This window comes from Pecten maximus, chromosome 5 (genome assembly GCF_902652985.1).
Source record: "Pecten maximus chromosome 5, xPecMax1.1, whole genome shotgun sequence".
Taxonomy (NCBI): domain Eukaryota; kingdom Metazoa; phylum Mollusca; class Bivalvia; order Pectinida; family Pectinidae; genus Pecten; species Pecten maximus.
Genome location: NC_047019.1, coordinates 17,500,556 through 17,520,236, shown reverse-complemented (window position 1 = coordinate 17,520,236; position 19,681 = coordinate 17,500,556). Strand labels below are relative to the sequence as shown.

The 19,681-nt window shown below is 37.2% G+C and overlaps 1 protein-coding gene across 3 annotated transcripts in view; it reads right to left on the bottom strand.

The window, feature by feature from the left end:
- LOC117327358 (CNK3/IPCEF1 fusion protein-like) overlaps positions 1-19,681 on the bottom strand; it is a 73,152-nt gene that overhangs the window by 12,353 nt on the left and 41,118 nt on the right. For 2 of the 3 annotated variants that reach the window (XM_033884298.1, XM_033884296.1), the window contains exons 12-17: positions 6,848-6,954; positions 2,715-2,781; positions 2,069-2,114; positions 1,628-1,782; positions 1,152-1,234; positions 557-562 (exon numbers count right to left, since the gene is read on the bottom strand). In XM_033884298.1, coding sequence (XP_033740189.1) covers positions 557-562; positions 1,152-1,234; positions 1,628-1,782; positions 2,069-2,114; positions 2,715-2,781; positions 6,848-6,954 — 464 coding nt within the window. The remainder of the gene's footprint in view (positions 1-556; positions 563-1,151; positions 1,235-1,627; positions 1,783-2,068; positions 2,115-2,714; positions 2,782-6,847; positions 6,955-19,681) is intronic. The other variant, XM_033884297.1, reaches the window with a different exon arrangement.

The following is a 19,681-nucleotide window of genomic DNA, read 5'->3' as shown; positions in this document are numbered from 1 at the left end:
ATGTTTGCAATGCCTAATGCTTCATACATTTCATGCGTGATTTCAGAACTGAATTGCTCATTTTTACGAGGCCTTACACAGACGTTTGAGACAAAGAATGCTTACAATCGCCTTTGATCTGTCACCTTTGATCTGTCACCTTTGAACTTATATATATGCACCCATGATTTTAACAAAAAGTCTTTTTTTTTCAATTTTGAAAGGACATTTCCCCAATACATATGAAATACATTGAATCACATTTTCAAGGACTTTTGAAACACATGTGAACATGCCAGAATTCAAAACTTTTCAAGGCTGAATGAATAAATTCAAAAAGGTTTTTTTTTAATGCCACATAGCAAAATTTAAGGACTTTTCAAGCCCACATGCAAAGATTTAAGATTTTTCAATGCCAAATGAGTAAATTCAAGGCTTTTTAAAGGACTTTACATCAGACTGTACGCAACCTGACACTAAAAATCTGTTTGTCACATACAGCATATCAAGGTGATGAGGCTGTGAAGTGATCAGGAATGGAAACCAAACAGTGTTGTACATCAGGTCCTGTACTTACCCAGTACTGTCAGATAGCAGATGTATAAACAAGATGATACCATCATACACATATATCATCACAACTACACAATTCTTATTTTGTAGACTTGATTCTATGACATAACATTCAAAGTTATGATTGTTTATTGTATTTTAATGCCTTAACACCATATATACATAGAAATTTAGTTGCCATGGACACATCATTAAATGCAAAAAAAAATATTATTTTTGTTATAAAATTTGAAAAGATTATATTCTGAAGTTTTTTAGTTCTTTTGAAAAAATCTTAGGAGTTAAGAGTTAATTAAAGTAAGAACTCCAACAAGTCAAACTTATTGCATGACAATCAATAGTCCCGAAAAGGAGGGGTTGCTATGTTCTCCAAACTAGATTATACCTGTCTTAGTTTTTGTTGTACATGCATACTAAATTCCAGGTGAGAGTATATGACTGAAGTAGGTCAAACAATCACAGTGACCTACTTTTTGTACACAGCATAGCAGAGATGTAAGTAAAACATATTGAATTGTAAGTATACATTGGACCATGCCTCACAAGATCTATCTAGGAAGGAGACCTGATAATTGAAATCAAAAAGTAAGCTGACTTACAATTTTTTTGTCTTAACCTCGTCCTTGGATGCTGGGGATACTTGAAATGCTGGCAAATGTATGACTCCTTCTGCTTTCATGTCCTACAGCATAGTCAATGTGACAAATTACAGTCTCACACCAGATGTAGGTCAAATGTCAAAATGTAGATTAGAGTGACCTATTTTAGATACATAACATATATACTGCTACACCTAGGTGAACTCATGCCTCATGACAAGTGGTATAGTGTACAAGATTGAACCAGGTCTAGTTCCTAGTGGGTCTGATAATAACAACAATACTGTTAGCTACAGTTAATGATTTGGAATAAAAGGTATCAAAATTGTTTTAAATGGACCATAATTCAAAAAGTAGAAAACACTAAGAACATCGTAGCTGGTTACTTTTTCTGTGTCTGTGGTTGATAAAGTTTTGTCCGATTTTAAAGTAAAAATCAAGTCAACATAAAAAAACTCCAAAACATATTGGCGTACCTCCTTATCTTTGAAGAAGAACATATTCTGATGTTTGAGGACACACCAACGCTTAAGCCAATGTCGAGACAGTGGTCCATCCCCACGATTCTTGCCTTTCCAAAGCCAACCCTGGCAGTCACCCTCTCCAAGGTCCCTACATGACACACGCCGGTCTGAAACAGGTCACAGGTAACAGGTCCATCAAGATATTACATATCTACATAGATCATTCAAGAGGTCAAAGGTTACAAAAGGTCAAACCAAAGGTTACAGATTATATAAGGTCAATCAGAATAATAAAATAGCTTCATGTTTACTTTGAAACTACAAACCATTAACACAAGCATATTTATGAATACACTCAACAATACTTTTGTTATATGCCTGTTTAAAAATATCCAACATTATACTATTAAGATGTTTTATCTTATTTTCAAAACAAACTTTATTTGTACTTACCAACTTTCTTTGTCTTTTTTGGCCGTAATATAACACTCCCACTTGACTGGAAAATAGAAGGTATTTCAGTAAAAGAAACACAATGTTCAAACAAACTCCAATAGAGAGTGAACAAAGGGCAATAACTCTGTACTGTAGGTATTAAGAGATCTTTATATCAGTATATCATACTCGGCCTCATTAAGAGGTACGGTATGTATTGAGCATTAGGCAGTTGTAGTTGATGCTATATGATAAATACCCTTGACAAAGTGATACACAATAAACAAAGGGCCTTAACTCCCAGATATATTGAAGCATCTGACCGGGTAAGACGTCCTTTTGTTTGAAACTCTCCCTCCCCCCCACCCCAAACTGAAAATGAGTTGCATAAACATTAAGGGAAATATATCAACCTTGCATTTAAGAGGTATATACTCACATCAAATTTTGGCGATTGTAAATGAAATATTTTAAGAAAGAGTCTAATGGCTGACAAATTAACTAATGGATGGAGTGAAAACCTATAAAACTCCTCCAATAGTGATTAAGAAGTACACTGTTACAATGATATCATTACATGTCTTTGTAGTAAAGCTTATTAACAGAGAGGTCAGTAAAACTCAGGTTATAAGGATGACAATGTACTGAGCCTTAGGATACACACCTCCATAGAGGGGGTCTTCTCCAACGGGATCCTCTGGGGGACCCCACTCACTATCACCACCTTGTAACTGAAAAACATCAATTCATATGATCTAACTTTGAAAGTATATTTGAAATCAAATAATTTGAGATTTAAATTCCATAACCTAGATTTGTGACCTGAGCAACAAATGTTAACAAGCACTTTCTGGCTATATAACAAGTATAACTGAGACAAAATTTGTAGCAATTAGGAGCATTATACTTTATTTATTGGTAAATATCCATGAAATTGTCTGTTTCCATTAAATGAATATTTTATAACAAACTCTACTTTGTATTAATCAATGGTAACATTTCTAACATCAGCTTGAATTAGATAAAGAATGATTGACTCAATGAAGTTTGTTTGCAGTAAATTAAAATTTTACCAATGATTTTTAGGCATTTTGTCCCTTGTTTTAGCGAAATTTTAAGATCTAATCAAAGATCCAGTCATTCCAGAGAAACACTGCTGAAGTATTTGTTCCCAAATTCAAATGGATACACTGCAGATTTCTGAAGTACATATATGTTCCCAGATTTCACAGTTTTCAACTGAAGTACATGTTCCAAAAATTTCACAGATTCCAACTAAAGTGCATGTTCTCATATTTAACAGATTTCAACTGAAGTACATGTTCCAAAATTTACAGATTTCAACTGAAGTACATGTTCCCAAATATCACAGATTTAAACTGAAGTACATGTTCCCAAATTTTCCGATTTCAACTGAAGTATGTGTTCCCAATTTTTACAGATACGCTGCTGAAGAACATCTTTCCACGATCTCTGGTTACTGTTGACAATCAGTCTATATCGCTACATGACACAACCTGGTATGACTGGCTTGATTTCTCTTTCTAACTGCTGTATATGTTTTAGTACCAGGTGATACTGGCGTCCCTGATCAGTGATAACGGGACCATGATGAGGAAGTATGTAGCAGTCTCGTGTCTATCACCTTTATCTGGGACGAGGTGTATCTACAGCTAACCAAACTGATCAGTATTCAATAGAACCTGTTAACACAAGCTCCCTTACAATGAAATATGTACTAAATCAATACTTGCCAGATATTATATAAATATATTTTGCTAAACAGGAAAATGTTCCTATTCCATTAACCCAGAAGTAGAAATGTTGTTTTCAATACACTATGTCTTGAAATAGAAAAAAAAAGTTTGGAAACTTTTTCAGTTACCTGTTTATTACAATTTTAACATCGGCAGATTTATACGGTTAAAGAATTATGGAATATATGGGCAATATATGGTAGCTAGTATTAAACAGAAGTCCTAAACATTATCAATTGGCCAGTTTAACAAGCATGCTGGGTATTCCAAAAGCAATACATGTGCCATACCTGCCCACGTTAAAAATAGAAAGTGACCTTGACCTTGACTCAAAAACCCTGAAACTCAAACTTGATCTGTAGCTAGTCATACTGATTTGTATTAACAGCCAGACTTATAATGAAGTCATACCAACTTTCACCAACATACCTTAATTGAAGCATGGCTGAGAAATGTGCAGAAAACTGAGTGAATGGATGGACAGAAGGAGGGGAAGACACATATAGACCCCCAGCTTCACCGGCAGGGGACTACCGGTAATAACATTTCACTCTTTATACTATAAAACATGGTTCTTTTCCGGGGGGGGGGGGGTTTGCAATTTCGGTATGTAAACTATACGTGTTGGGATCATTTTTGTGATCGACCCACCTTCCTTTGTAGTTCGAAATTATGAAAATCAATATCAAAATAATACACGCGGGGAAAATTTTCGCTATGAAAATGACTCGGTGTAATAAGCGTAAATCCCCCCCCCCCTCTCACGTAAGAACTCCCTTTACCTTTGTTGAGGCGAGTGAAGAAAGCATTTTGTACCAATTTTTATAGCACAGAGGGAGCTAGACATGGATTATGTAAATAGCCTAATGTTTGAGTTAGGATAAATAATTTTCAGAAATGATTGAAAAAATAAAATTTTGAATAAATATGTTTGCTTTGTTACGTGCTGCTTTACATAATTTACTTTCTAAACTTGAATATAAAACATCATTGTCCAAGCTGGTAATAAGACCTTTTTTAAGTTAGGGAGGGAAGTGTTGAGGGAGAGAAGTGTAGAGGCAGGGAAGTTATTTTCCTATAGTGAATTATTTCTCCTTAGGTTTTGTTTGCTTAATGTGTCATGCACGAAATGTGTAGTCTAGTCAAAAATGTCACTCACACTTTTCTCCCCGATGAGAATTCTATAAAGTTGGTAAGCATACATGTAAACATATATTTTCAACTTTTCATTCTGTGGGTGTGGGACGTGTATACTCAAAGTCACTAACAATAAAATATATAAATATAAATTAAATTGTATCAGTGACATTTGTTTATTAACTTCTGCACATAGGTACTTTTGTGTGAGTTAAACAAGTTATCTGTTTACATCACTGAGGGCATGTTATCACTTACACATCATCACTTTCATATAGATAACATTGAACTTCCTAGTTAAATCAATTTTCCAATTGCAGGCATATGGATGGAAAGTAAAAAACCTTAACAACCAGAAAGTATATATACTTCCCTGTACTCCAGACTGTCATTATCTGTAAGTATTTATGTTGAATGACCAGCTTATGTCAAATTTGTCACACAGACTGTACATATAGCTTTGTATTTTTATACACAGTCTGTAGATACAACTTTGTGTTTCATAGAAAGACTGTAGATACAGCCTGTATTTCATACAGACCGTAGATACAGTCTGTATTTCATACAGACAATAGATACAGTCTGTACATATTTCATACACACACTGTAGATACAGCCTGTATTTCATACACAGACCGTAGATACAGCCTGTATTTCATACAGACCGTAGATACAGCCTGTATTTCATACACATACTGTAGATACAGCCTGTATTTCATACACAGACTGTAGATACAGCCTGTATTTCATACAGACTGTAGATACAGCCTGTATTTCATACACAAACTGTTGATAATCCTGTATTTCATACAGACTGTAGATACAGCCTGTATTTCATACAGACCATAGATACAGCTTTGTAATTCATACACAAACTGTTGATAATCCTGTATTTCATACAGACTGTAGATACAGCCTGTATTTCATACACAGATTGTAGATACAGCCTGTATTTTGTACACAGATTGTAGATACAGCTTTGTAATTCATACACAGACTGTAGATACAGCCTGTATTTTGTACACAGATTGTAGATACAGCCTGTATTTCATACACACTATAGATACAGCCTGTATTTCATACACAGACTGTAGATACAGCATGTATTTCATACAGAGACTAAAGATAAGCTTTTTACCATACATACAGATTGTAGATACAGCCTGTATTTCATACACAGACCGTATAGATACAGCCTGTATTTCATACACAGACTGTAGATACAGCATGTATTTCATACAGAGACTAAAGATAAGCTTTTTACCATACATACAGACTGTAGATACAGATTTGTATTTCATACACAGACTGTATAGATAAATATTTGTGTTTTATACAAAGGTTAAACTTTTTGTACACATCCATTCATGCTTTATAATGGAAAAATGTTATTATCTGAAGTATTTATCCAGACAATAATTACAGATAATCTGATGATGATTAAACCCATACTAGCAAAGATTACCTCAACTACATGTATAGATACCCATCATATGATTATTAAGATCCAGGAACTAGAAGTGCAGGACAAATAGACCCCAGACAAATCTAATATACATCATAAGAATGTCTCAACTAGATGAATCCATGACCCAAATATGAAGTTCCAGTGACAAGTAGTGTAGGATATAGAGCCCGGATAAGATGTGTCAGGACAGGAGGATTGAATGATCATAGGATAATCAAGACTTAAGATTATTAAAACTGAGATAATCTAGGTTTAAGATAATCCATATGAAGATACGGTAGACCTTAATTAGATTAGACAATGACCATCCATACTAAGCTAATTGTAAGTATATACATGATCTGAATGACAATACTTCATTAACTCTGATTCCCCCTCCTCAGAAATCTGATTAATGATCAGGAGATTCCCACAGTAATCCGTATAAAGACTTACTTGGCTGATTCCTCTAAGACTGAAGAGGCTACACTGTCCAGGGAGGCATCTGACCGGCGCTGAGACCCAGGGCTGCTACTAGCACTCCAGCGTTGTCCTGGTGGGTCCTGTAAAAAGGAAAATGACACTGTGTACATTTCAGTTTCACTAACCATAGAGAAAAGGACAGTAATACGTCTCTTCCTTATACAAGAGAGTGCATGATATTTCAATGGGAGAGTTTGTTTACAGTCCACAGGGAATACACACACCTAACCTCATTACTATACAAAATACATTGTCACAAAGGGCTGGAGCTTGCCCTTTTGATAATTAATACCTAAGTCTTACCTAGTCTTACCTCAGCTCAATCATAATGACCACACATCCATTACAAAATATGTCAATTTTCTAAATTTGTACCAAGGGAAACCCCTGGCCCTTCCGCATTACAGCTTACACATTCAGCATAAGGTAGACATCCTGTTATCAGCTATATATACAGATAGAAAGTTCCTTATTATTACATAGATGTTAGTGAGAAAGGCACTGATATACCTGGTACAGAGGGAAACACCCCGCTTCCTACATGTTTACTCTCAACACCTCAATGCTTTAGTACACTGGGAGTCGTAACACACTAGCCTCACATTGTGACCTTGACTCTCGACTACACAAAACACAGGTGTAATTCTACAGATAGTCAGTCAACTGTGACATCAGCACAATGGGATACAGGTAAAATCAGGAAGTCAGTATTTACATGTAAAACATGTGTTCTATTGGCAAGTAAAGGAAGAACATTTATGGTTCAGTTTTAAATATTACCTATCTACTGAATAATTAGAATTTACAGGTATCATAAGTTTGAAACTATGAATACTTCCATCAACTTCAGTTGTGACTTACAAATGTACGATAGTTTGGACAATTCATTTTGAATGCTATACGTATCATCTTCCTAGTCTAAAGAGCTTCAGCATAGCCCTGTGTAAATCGTATCATATGTGTGTTTATTGCCAAAACTATTTAAGTTTCTCATCTTTATCAAACTCCTTAAACATCATTTAAATATTGCATAATAGTTTTTTTTTATGTTATAAAGTTGGTGAATAAAACTGTGGCACTACTTACAGTACATTGTTAACAGAATTCTACTAAGAAACTTAGACCAAAAATACATACCAGTGTACCAAACACTATATTTCAACTTCTCCAAAGGAAAAAAAAAATATCAGGTAGGATGCTGAGACACTAGAATACTTGGTGTCCTTAATCATAACCATGCACTGAGTAAAATTCTTCTTACTGGATTTTCTCTTGTGTTTCCAAGAACAAAGGATATTACACCAGACATCTAAGATAATGCAATAATCTGTCTTCATATTCAAAATAACAATGTTGTCAATACTATAGTAGGCTAAAAATAATCCGAGCCTCTCACCTCATGTGGAGTACCTGGACCACCAAAATACCTACCAAACATCTCAGATACATGATCTGATCACAATTTTCTGCCATTGTTTTAAGAACACAAAGTCAACATTAACATCCACCAGGAAGCAGAGTATACGTCCAAGTGTTCCAGTATCTATCTAGGATATTAAAGGAGTTTACTATGAAGCTCGATAAAATTATAGTGTTTGCCTCTTGAAACGATTTCTATTTTTGCAGACACACAGGAAACAATCCTATTAGGGCCCCACTTAGTACATACATACTTTAATATTTCATGGGTTGTATAAATCTGATTCTTCAAATAAAATTGCTCTATACTTAGAAAAGGACATTATACTCAACTGATTCATGACAGGATTCTATTTCAAATCACTAAGGAAACAAGGGAAACAAGGGAAATTATATGTCTCACCCGTCCTATGCCTGATTATATGTCTCGCCTGTCCTGCTTTGTCAGTAAAGTGTAAGCTTTGAGCAAAATTAAGAAAAAATTCTACATTTTTTCCTGAGACAATCAAACAAAAAGTCCCTCTTCATTAATAAAGTGATAATGTGTTGTATGGAAGCACTTTAAATGTGTGTCAATGTTGAAGTTTTTCTAAATACGATTCCGATGCAGAAAAATGATTTCATGTGTGATGTTGATGCGTATATTTATATGAATAAAATCAAGTTTATATCAATATATTTATATGAATAAAATCAAGTTTATATCAATATATTTATATGAATAAAATCAAGTTTATATCAAAATACAACACTGTAAAATCACTTATTATCAAAATTTACTTAAATTTTACATTTTACCCCAAACAAAAAGGCCCTCAGGGCCTGAATCACTCACATGATCAGTAAGGAATATCGTCATACAAGGGTCATGATACAATACGTATCAAGATATATGAGAAACTGATTACCTTTATGTTTTTGTACTGTGTAAGGATAATGTGTTACCTACATATATGTCGATTTTAATGGAAGCATATAACTGGAATTGTCTAACACTAATCACGAACTAGGAGATTATTCGTCCGGAGATAAAACATAGCCTACCCGGTATTCCATTCATGTTTAATTGTGTTTGTGGTATTTACGAAACATTTGAGTCTACATTTGTTACAAAAACATACATTTTGTCTCTTTCCCACAAAGCGTTCTTGAATTTAGATAATTTGGATTTGAAAGAACTCCAACAGGCAGCTTTATAAGTCGCTAGAATGGCCTTATCAGTCATGTTGTTTACTACAACACGTAAGCTAACATTGGTCAAGGGAGATAACTACAAATTTCCAGGTATCGCGATACAAATCAAGGATAGACGATGCATCGATGCACCACTCTGCTATTTCATTACATCAATGCATCGTTGAATTGTTACACCACTAGTAAGGAATAATGACAAAATTACTATTTCCAATTTTCATATTGATCTTAATATATATGTTAGAGGTATAAGGAAATAATATACAATATTTCTAACAGCAGTGGTATGATTCACTGATGCTCTGATGAATCACAGTATAGAGTTTTACATAGATGCACTGTCAGTTCATGGTACTGACATATCAAACAAGAGGCCCAATGGGCCTGAATCAGTCACCTGCTACTAGAGCAACTTTGAAGTTGATTTAGGTCATTTTATGTAGATACTAATTAATGCTTCTACCACTTTATTAAATTATAAGAGAAGGCTAGCCAAGTTTATGCATGTAAGTAAATTGTGTAAGTCTTCATTCAAGCATACCATTGACTCAAAATAAGATCTGAGGGTCTCTTGGCTAACAAGAAATCATTGTTTAGCCTGTTTGAACCCTTAGACCTTGACCGTAGGTCAAGGTCATTTATTTGACCCTACAATACCAATCATCCTCACAAACCCACTACCACCCCAACAGAGACCACCACTACAACCATCTACCTCACAGACCCACTACCACCCTCACAGGGGCCATCACTACAACCATCTACCTCACAGACCCACTACCACCCTCACAGCTAGGGGCCATCACTACAACCATCTACCTCACAGACCCACTACCACCCCCACAGGGGCCATCACTACAACCATCTACCTCACAGACCCACTACCACCCTCACAGCTAGGGGCCATCACTACAACCATCTACCTCACAGACCCACTACCACCCCCACAGGGGCCATCACTACAACCATCTACCTCACAGACCCACTACCACCCCCACAGGGGCCATCACTACAACCATCTACCTCACAGACCCACTACCACCCCCACAGGGGCCATCACTATACAACCATCTACCTCACAGACCCACCACCACCCCCACAGGGGCCACCATTACAACCATCATTCTCACAGACCCACCACCACCCCCACAGGGGCCACCGTTATGACCATCATCCTCACAGACCCACTACCACCCCCACAGGGGCCATCACTATACAACCATCTACCTCACAGACCCACCACCACCCCCACAGGGGCCATCACTACAACCATCTACCTCACAGACCCACTACCACCCCCACAGGGGCCATCACTATACAACCATCTACCTCACAGACCCACCACCACCCCCACAGGGGCCACCATTACAACCATCATCCTCACAGACCCACCACCACCCCCACAGGGCCATCACTACAACCATCTACTCACAAAACAATCATCCTCACAAACCCACTACCACCCCCACATGGGCCATTACTATACAACCATCTACCTCACAGACCCACTACCACCTCCACAGGGGCCATCACTATACAACCATCTACCTCACAGACCCACCACCGCCCCCACAGGGGCCATCACTATACAACCATCTACCTCACAGACCCACCACCCCCACAGGGGCCATCACTATACAACCATCTACCTCACAGACCCACCACCACCCCCAAAGGGGCCATCACTATACAACCATCTACCTCACAGATCCACCCCCACCCCCACAGGGGCCATCACTATACAACCATCTACCTCACAGACCCACCACCGCCCCCACAGGGGCCATCACTATACAACCATCTACCTCACAGACCCACTACCACCTCCACAGGGGCCATCACTATACAACCATCTACCTCACAGACCCACCATCACCCCCACAGGGGCCATCACTATACAACCATCTACCTCACAGATCCACCCCCACCCCCACAGGGGCCATCACTATACAACCATCTACCTCACAGACCCACCACTGCCCCCACAGGGGCCATCACTATACAACCATCTACCTCACAGACCCACTACCACCCCAACAGGGCCATCGATCACTACAACCATCTACTCACAACACAATCATCCTCACAAACCCACTACCACCCCCACATGGGCCATCACTATACAACCATCTACCTCACAGACCCACCACCACCCCCACAGGGGCCACCATTACAACCATCATCCTCACAGACGCACTACCACCCCAACAGGGCCATCGATCACTACAACCATCTACTCACAACACAATCATCCTCACATACCCACTACCACCCCCACAGGGGCCATCACTATACAACCATCTACCTCACAGACCCACTACCACCTCCACAGGGGCCATCACTATACAACCATCTACCTCACAGACCCACCACCACCCCCACAGGGGCCATCACTATACAACCATCTACCTCACAGACCCACCACCACCCCCACAGGGGCCATCACTATACAACCATCTACCTCACAGACCCCCCCCCCCCCCCCCCCCCCTCCATCACTACAGAGGCAATCACTACAACCATTTATTCACAATACCAATCATCTCTACAAACCTTTAGTTTCCATGATTAGTGGACAGCTATTTTTTATATATATAAATTCCATCCTGGATTACAAAATGTAGCAAAGCTACTATCCAGTCTTTCATACAAAATTAAATTTCTAAACAAAACAATTTTAAATCCATCAATATTTTACCCATTTAGAAAAACAAAAGCTTGTTGCTCTCGCTACTTTGTCTGAATTATTCAACAAAGACAAAACTAAAATTGATATTTTTTTAGTTTATCTGTTTATAAACCATTACATCATCAGCCATCTTGAATCCTCCATTTGAGACAAAAAGTAACACTCCTTGGTACTAGTGTGTGTGTGTGGCTATACCCATACATATTCATCAGGAAATTTACTTCGGGAAGAAATTCTCTCAAGATTCTACCAACACATCATTTTCTCATCTGTTTTCCCATCAATCAAATCCCACCAAAACATTGGAGCAGACGGCAGTTCAGTACATAGACGCCAAACAACTATAAGACGGACCCTCATCTGGCAACAGGCATGGCAATGGGGACTGTATAAATGGATAAACCAACGTCTGTCATTGAAATTTAATACAATCATTCTGAAATTTAAGTCTCCGTTGTAGTTTTGACCCATCTGTCTGGATATGGACTGAATTTCAACTTGCTCTACATAATTCCTATTTTTAGATTGGAAACCATTCCATTATGGACTTTATCTTAACAATATAAAAAGCTCTGCAGCCCATTCCATCAAATTTTAATTGAATTTCAAAAATGGATAGTGAATAATTTTTCAAATACAAAATGTACTGATAAAAATAATAGCATCCCATATCATTTTATGATGTTACATCTGACATCTGAGGTTCATATAAATAGCAAATCCAGTGATATTTTACAAGCCTATAAATCACTATTCTGGTGCAATGAAACAGAAGTAACTTGGCCAGTTGTTAATATGTATCATGGCTATCCATTGGTTTTGATTTTGACATTTAATTTGTTAAACTACCTGTCAATTTTGGCAAAACATGTGTCAAATGCAAGTTTCAGGAGAACACAGAAAGCTCATGTGGAACAGACACATTTCACAAAATAACCATGCCGTTATACTCACAAGTGTCTATGGGAGGTTAAAAGTGCCAGGGTTTGTTTGACCAGATTGGACTTTATAAAAGCATGGACATTGATTCTCTTTTGACTTTGAAATGCAAATGGCGACTGTAAATAATTTTAAACAATTATGGCATATATGGAAGCATTTCAGTCTTCAAAAATGCTCTTATTAGACAATACGAAGAACTCTGAACATAGCAAGAAGATATCACTTTTTTTGCAATTAAGCAAAAATTAAACAAAGTTTACAAACATTTTTAGGATTCTGCTATAGCTAATTACCTTCCCTTTGTTTACATTAAGATATATTTCTGTATTGTGTGTGATTTTTTATGCCGGTTTGTGACAAGCTCTGTAAACATTGTCAGCAATGCATCTTTGAGATGATTATAAATCAAACTTTATTTGGTATGTTTTTTAAGCATTGGTTTTGCTGTGAAATTCTCTACTTGTTACACCAAAAACGATTTCAATTCTTCACGGATTGCTGGTTAAGAACAACAGCTGTGAGTAATCGGGACTGAGTTGAACCCTCTATAAATGGAAACTATAACTCCATTTCACTATTGCCTTGCAGTGACCAACAAATTAAAAGTTCTCACTAAAACCGGAAACCAATCCTTTGCATTTCTGGTGATTTTTGTTTCAGCTGATGTCAGATGTACTATTGAAACCCGACAGCTTAATAACTGTTCTAACTGTTGTTTTCAGGAACACCTCACATTTAACACTTGCTACTGAGGCTGGGAATCAACTGAAGCTGGATTTCAAATTTATCTCTAAATATCACACACCAGTGTCAAATGTAATTCAGGCGTAATTGTGCAACAAATTTAATTTGACATTTCTTCTTTCACTTGGCACCTATGTTTTAGCTTCAGTAAAATTGAATTAAACTCGAGGCAAGGAAGGAATCAAATTAATTGTTTTTATCACAGTGGGGAAATCAAATTCTGCACATCTCAATACCTCTGTAGCGAGAAAACTCCATATGCATCCGAGGGCTGTCAGCTTGATACATGGTGTGAGACAAATAGAAAATATTTCAGTATTTATTGAATATTATCTTATAGATATAGCATTTCAAAGACAATTGATGCTTCAATATTTCATATTTCAGTTTGATCACTTTGAAAAATGTATAGTATTGGGTTTCTACAAATACTTTTTAGATCAATGCTGATTATGCATGCCTTACATTGATTTGTACAAACACAAACACTGGGATGTTTTTGATACATTGGGCGTATCACACCACAGAGATATTGGGCAAACACAATATAGTTCTTCAATATCAAACAGAATGTCTCAGTATCCTAGCTGCTGCAGACCGTTTATTTAGTTTGTTGAAGTCCAAAATCTACTGCAGACTTAATTAGCTTGTGTTAAAGTCCAAAATCTACTGAAGACTTAGTTAGTTTGTTGAAGTCCAAAATCTACTGCAGACTTTGTTAGCTTTCTGAAGTCCAGTATCTACTGAAGACTAAGTTAGCTTTCTGAAGTCCACTATCAACTGAAGACTTAGTTAGCTTTCTGAAGTCCAGTATCTACTGAAGACTTAGTTAGCTTTCTGAAGTCCAGTATCTACTGAAGACTAAGTTAGCTTTCTGAAGTCCACTATCTACTGAAGACTAAGTTAGCTTTCTGAAGTCCAATATCTACTGAAGACTTAGTTAGCTTTCTGAAGTCCAGTATCTGCTGAAAACTTAGTTAGCTTTCCGAAGTCCACTATCTACTGAAGACTTAGTTAGCTTTCTGAAGTCCACTATTTACTGAAGACTTAGCTTTCTGAAGTCCACTATCTACTGAAGACTTAGTTAGCTTTCTGAAGTCCAATATCTACTGAAGACTTAGTTAGCTTTCTGAAGTCCAATATCTACTGAAGACTTAGCTTTCTGAAGTCCAATATCTACTGAAAACTTAGTTAACTTTCTGAAGTCCAATATCTACTGAAAACTTAGTTAACTTTCTGAAGTCCAATATCTACTGAAGACTTAGTTAGCTTTCTGAAGTCTACTATCTACTGAAGACTTAGCTAGCTTTCTGAAGTCCAGTATCTGCTGAAAACTTGTTAGCTTTCTGAAGTCCACTATCTACTGAAGACTTAGTTAGCTTTCTGAAGTCCACTATCTGCTGAAAACTTTAAGTTCGCTTTCTGAAGTGCAGTATCTGCTGAAGACTTAGTTAGCTTTCTGAAGTCCAATATATCTACTGAAGACTTAGTTAGCTTTCTGAAGTCCAGTATCTACTGAAGACTTAGTTAGCTCTCTGAAGTCCAGTATCTACTGAAGACTTAGTTAGCTTTCTGAAGTCTAATATCTACTGAAGACTTAGAATTAGCTTTCTGAAGTCCACTATCTACTGAAGACTTACCGTATTTGACCTAATAAAGGCGCCTGCCCTAATAAGGGCACCCCTACCTTTTTTCAAGGAAATAAATCTTTGAGTGTCAAGATGGTGTTCAAAAGTAATAATTCATGTGAAATGTTTTGCTACTTTATGTGTTCAATTTTCTTCAGCAAATTAAGTAACTGGAACACAAGTTTTCGCCACATTTTGTCAATTCCTACAGATGACTTGTCAGTGCAAAGAGCACCCGAAACTAAACACACATACAAAAAATAACTTACCATCTTTATTTGAAGATAAAGTAAAAGACTTAATTCTTGTTGATAAATAACTTTTGTTAAGAATAGAAAGCTAGTAAAAGGCATTTAAAATCAATTATTAGGTCAAAGAACTGAAGAAAACGATGTCTGATATGATCTGGGAAATCACCTGTGTCTATAAATAGAACACAAAGAGTTCCATTTGAACATAAATGGTGGAACACACGTTCTCTGGTCTAAAGAACAGCTGGCATGGTTTACAAGTTTACAGGAATATTCAAGTGATGTTTAAGCTTAATATATGATAATGAATAGATATCTTCATCTTGAATATTTTTATGACTGAATATTTTACCGTTTCCACAATCTTGGGTATTCTGCTATAAGGTATAGTCTGTTTCATAAAACTTCAGAATAACTAATCTTAATAAGGGCGCCCCCACTGTCAATTACCCACGCCCTGCGCCCTTATTAGGTCAAATACGGTAGTTAGCTTTCTGAAGTCCACTATCTACTGAAGACTTAGTAAGCTTTCTGAAGTCCACTGCAGGTTTCTTTTGTGTCCCTTAGTGGAAATACAGAAAACTGACTGCTGAATTGGGATCCCTATCTATGATCTGGTCCTTTCTTTCAGATATGGCTACCTAATTCTGTTGTGAGAACACGTGGCTCCCTTTTCTGATGTGAGAACACATGCATCCCTATTTCATGAGAATGCGTGGATCCCTTTTATGTTGTCAGAACATGTTGATCCCTATTCTGTCGTAAGGACACATGATTCAGACAATTTCTATTTTCATGCTGCCATGCCCAAGTTGCAATATATCAGGGAGATGCAATTTTTTCTTACAGTGCCCATCATCATGGAATCAAATGACTTCCTTGGTTTCACATGACCTTACAGCTTTTGTGTGGCACCATCATCAATGAAACCTAGTGCCTTTTAACCTCAGCTGTTGAGTGGCCCCATTATCAGTAAAACTGGTGTTGTATGATCACCAGTCAGAAAAAGTCACAAGTGTCACATGACTGCATGTCGCTGTTAGCAATTTAATGTCAATGATAGCTAGAATGATGAACAAAATACCAGGAATCCACCAAACAGGTTCTGAAAGGAATTAGTGTCTTGTCAAATTCAATGATCCCTGTACCCAAATACAATTATAGTGTCCCATTCTTAAATATATTTGTCTTGTTCTAACAGCAAAACTAGCTACCATCATACTGGAATCTATTAGCGCTTTACCCTGATGCAATGGTCTGATGACAAAGTCAGAGATACTATATGCCCAATCCTGATGCAACAGCATTGACCTATAAATGTGATATCTTAGAACTGCCCTCAGTTTCACTGACTTAACTTATTAAAACCTCAATTCCACAGGAATTTATGTAAAATATCCTAATTATGTGATTTTCAATGACAATTATATCAATTTCATACAGACAAAATCAAGTTTAGGATTGTCCTTAAGTTAGGGAATGTTCAATTGTCCTAAAAGCAATAATGCTTGGTCCTTCAAGCTGACCCCCCACATTTTATATGCAGTTTCAAAAACCATTAGTCTTTTTTAATAGATACAAATTTCATATAATATCTTTGTCTTGTTTTGGAATGAAATAATGACTAACTTAAGGGCATTCCTTCATTCGGACATCACAAACATGCTCAATTTCTATTGATGAAATCTGTCTTAACAATGATTATACAAGTGTCTACAGTGCCAACATAACGCCAAAATCTACAAGAAAAAGGTGAATTATATACAAATACCACATGTCTTTGCGGTAATTAGTGATACTTCGGGTCCAGTTAAAATTTCAGGACTTAAATACTTGAAGAACTTTGGTTAATCCTGAGAGTAAAACTGCCTTATTAATGAAAAGGTTATAACTTTTACTACTTTCAAAAAGATACGTATTTTCCAGTAAGTTTAATTTTGACGACCTAAACTTTATTCAAACAGAGAAATGCCCCTTTAAACACCATAAAATCATTGAACAACACTAAAACACTAGTGTTCCAGTACACATCAATAAATACCTCAGTTGTAAAACACGTTTTTATATCGGGAATAAAGCTGGAATTTTTCCAATATCCATAAAATCTATACAGCCTGATTTACAGTTAGTAACTATACACACTCTTCATAGATAAAATATGATACTCTACGATACATCAATTTAAATTCAAATCCATTAAACAAATTACTAAAGATAGTCTGTATTGTTACCTTGTAATGCATATATATATACTTACATGACATAGAAACAATAACATGAAATAGATAGCAACACTTGCCTAAAACAGTACTTTTTTCAACTGTTTGTTTAAAGTTGACAGAGAATGTCTACATTGTAAGTGTCCATGATAACATTAAAATATTTCTGGTTTCTCATAACAAGGCTGAATTAACGAACATTAAGTCTGCTAAATGAGTCACTAGACACCCCTGTATTAATGTATACCTACGCTAAATCACAACCTGATGAATGCACTTAGCATCTAATTATGATACGTACATGTAGCCATTTGATATAAGCCATCAATGGTCATAATAAACAAATCTTTGAAAACTTGGCAGAGGGTTGATTAATCACAATGCTTTAATGTAACAGGAGAGGAGAAAATGTAGCGGCCAGACTGGGGTTTGAACCCGGGACCTACGAACACTAGCCGGATGCTCTACCAATTGAGCTACCTGGTCACCGATGATCAACCCAGTCCAGTCCCACTACACACCTCTCTCCTTTTTTCTAAGTCTTTGCCGTTGAAGACACACAAGACCCTAATACCACCACCGTGGGTATTTAAGTTGGGCACCAATTTTGTAACAGGAAAGGAGAAAATGTAGCAGCCAGACCAGGGTTCGAACCTGGGACCTCGGAACACTAGACGGATGCTCTACCAATTGAGATACCTATACCTAGTCACCGATGATTGACCAGTCCCGCTACATAAATACTCATACAAGCATTTTACAGCAAGTGTTAAAAATTCAATCTAAGTTATAAATGTATCAAAACAAATTCAAACAAGAATGTTTTTTTGTCTACTAATCCATATTTTGCGGAAGCACAGTGGTCTAGTGCTAGTTTGAGTCCCGGGAGAGGCACCGTGTTGTAAATACTTTATGCCATTGTGTTCCAGTCGACTCCGCTATAAATGAGTATGTGGTAGAGCAGTACAAGAAATGTGTGTAAGCTGTATAGCACTGAAATGGCAGCTCTGGCTGTAAGCTCCCAAGGGAGTTCACAGATAATAATCCATGAACCACTTTGAGATTAGCACTGAAATGACAGCTCTGGCTGTATATGCTCCCAAGCGAGTTCACAGATAATAATCCATGAACCACTTTGAGATTAGCACTGAAATGACAGCTCTGGCTGTATGCTCCCAAGCGAGTTCACAGATAATAATCCATGAACCACTTTGAGATTAGCACTGAAATGACAGCTCTGGCTGTATGCTCCCAAGGGAGTTCACAGATAATAATCCGTGAACCACTTTGAGATTAGCACTGAAAAGGCATTGTAGTCTGGCTGTATGCTCCCAAGGGAGTTCACAGATAATAATCCGTGAACCACTTTGAGATTAGCACTGAAAAGGCACTGTAGTCTGGCTGTATGCTCCCAAGGGAGTTCACAGATAATAATCCGTGAACCACTTTGAGATTAGCACTGAAATGGCAGCTCTGGCTGTATGCTCCCAAGGGAGTTCACAGATAATAATCCATGAACCACTTTGAGATTAGCACTGAAAAGGCACTCTGGCTGTATGCTCCCAAGGGAGTTCACAGATAATAATCCGTGAACCACTTTGAGATTAGCACTGAAAAGGCACTCTGGCTGTATGCTCCCAAGGGAGTTCACAGATAATAATCCGTGAACCACTTTGAGATTAGCACTGAAATGGCAGCTCTGGCTGTATGCTCCCAAGGGA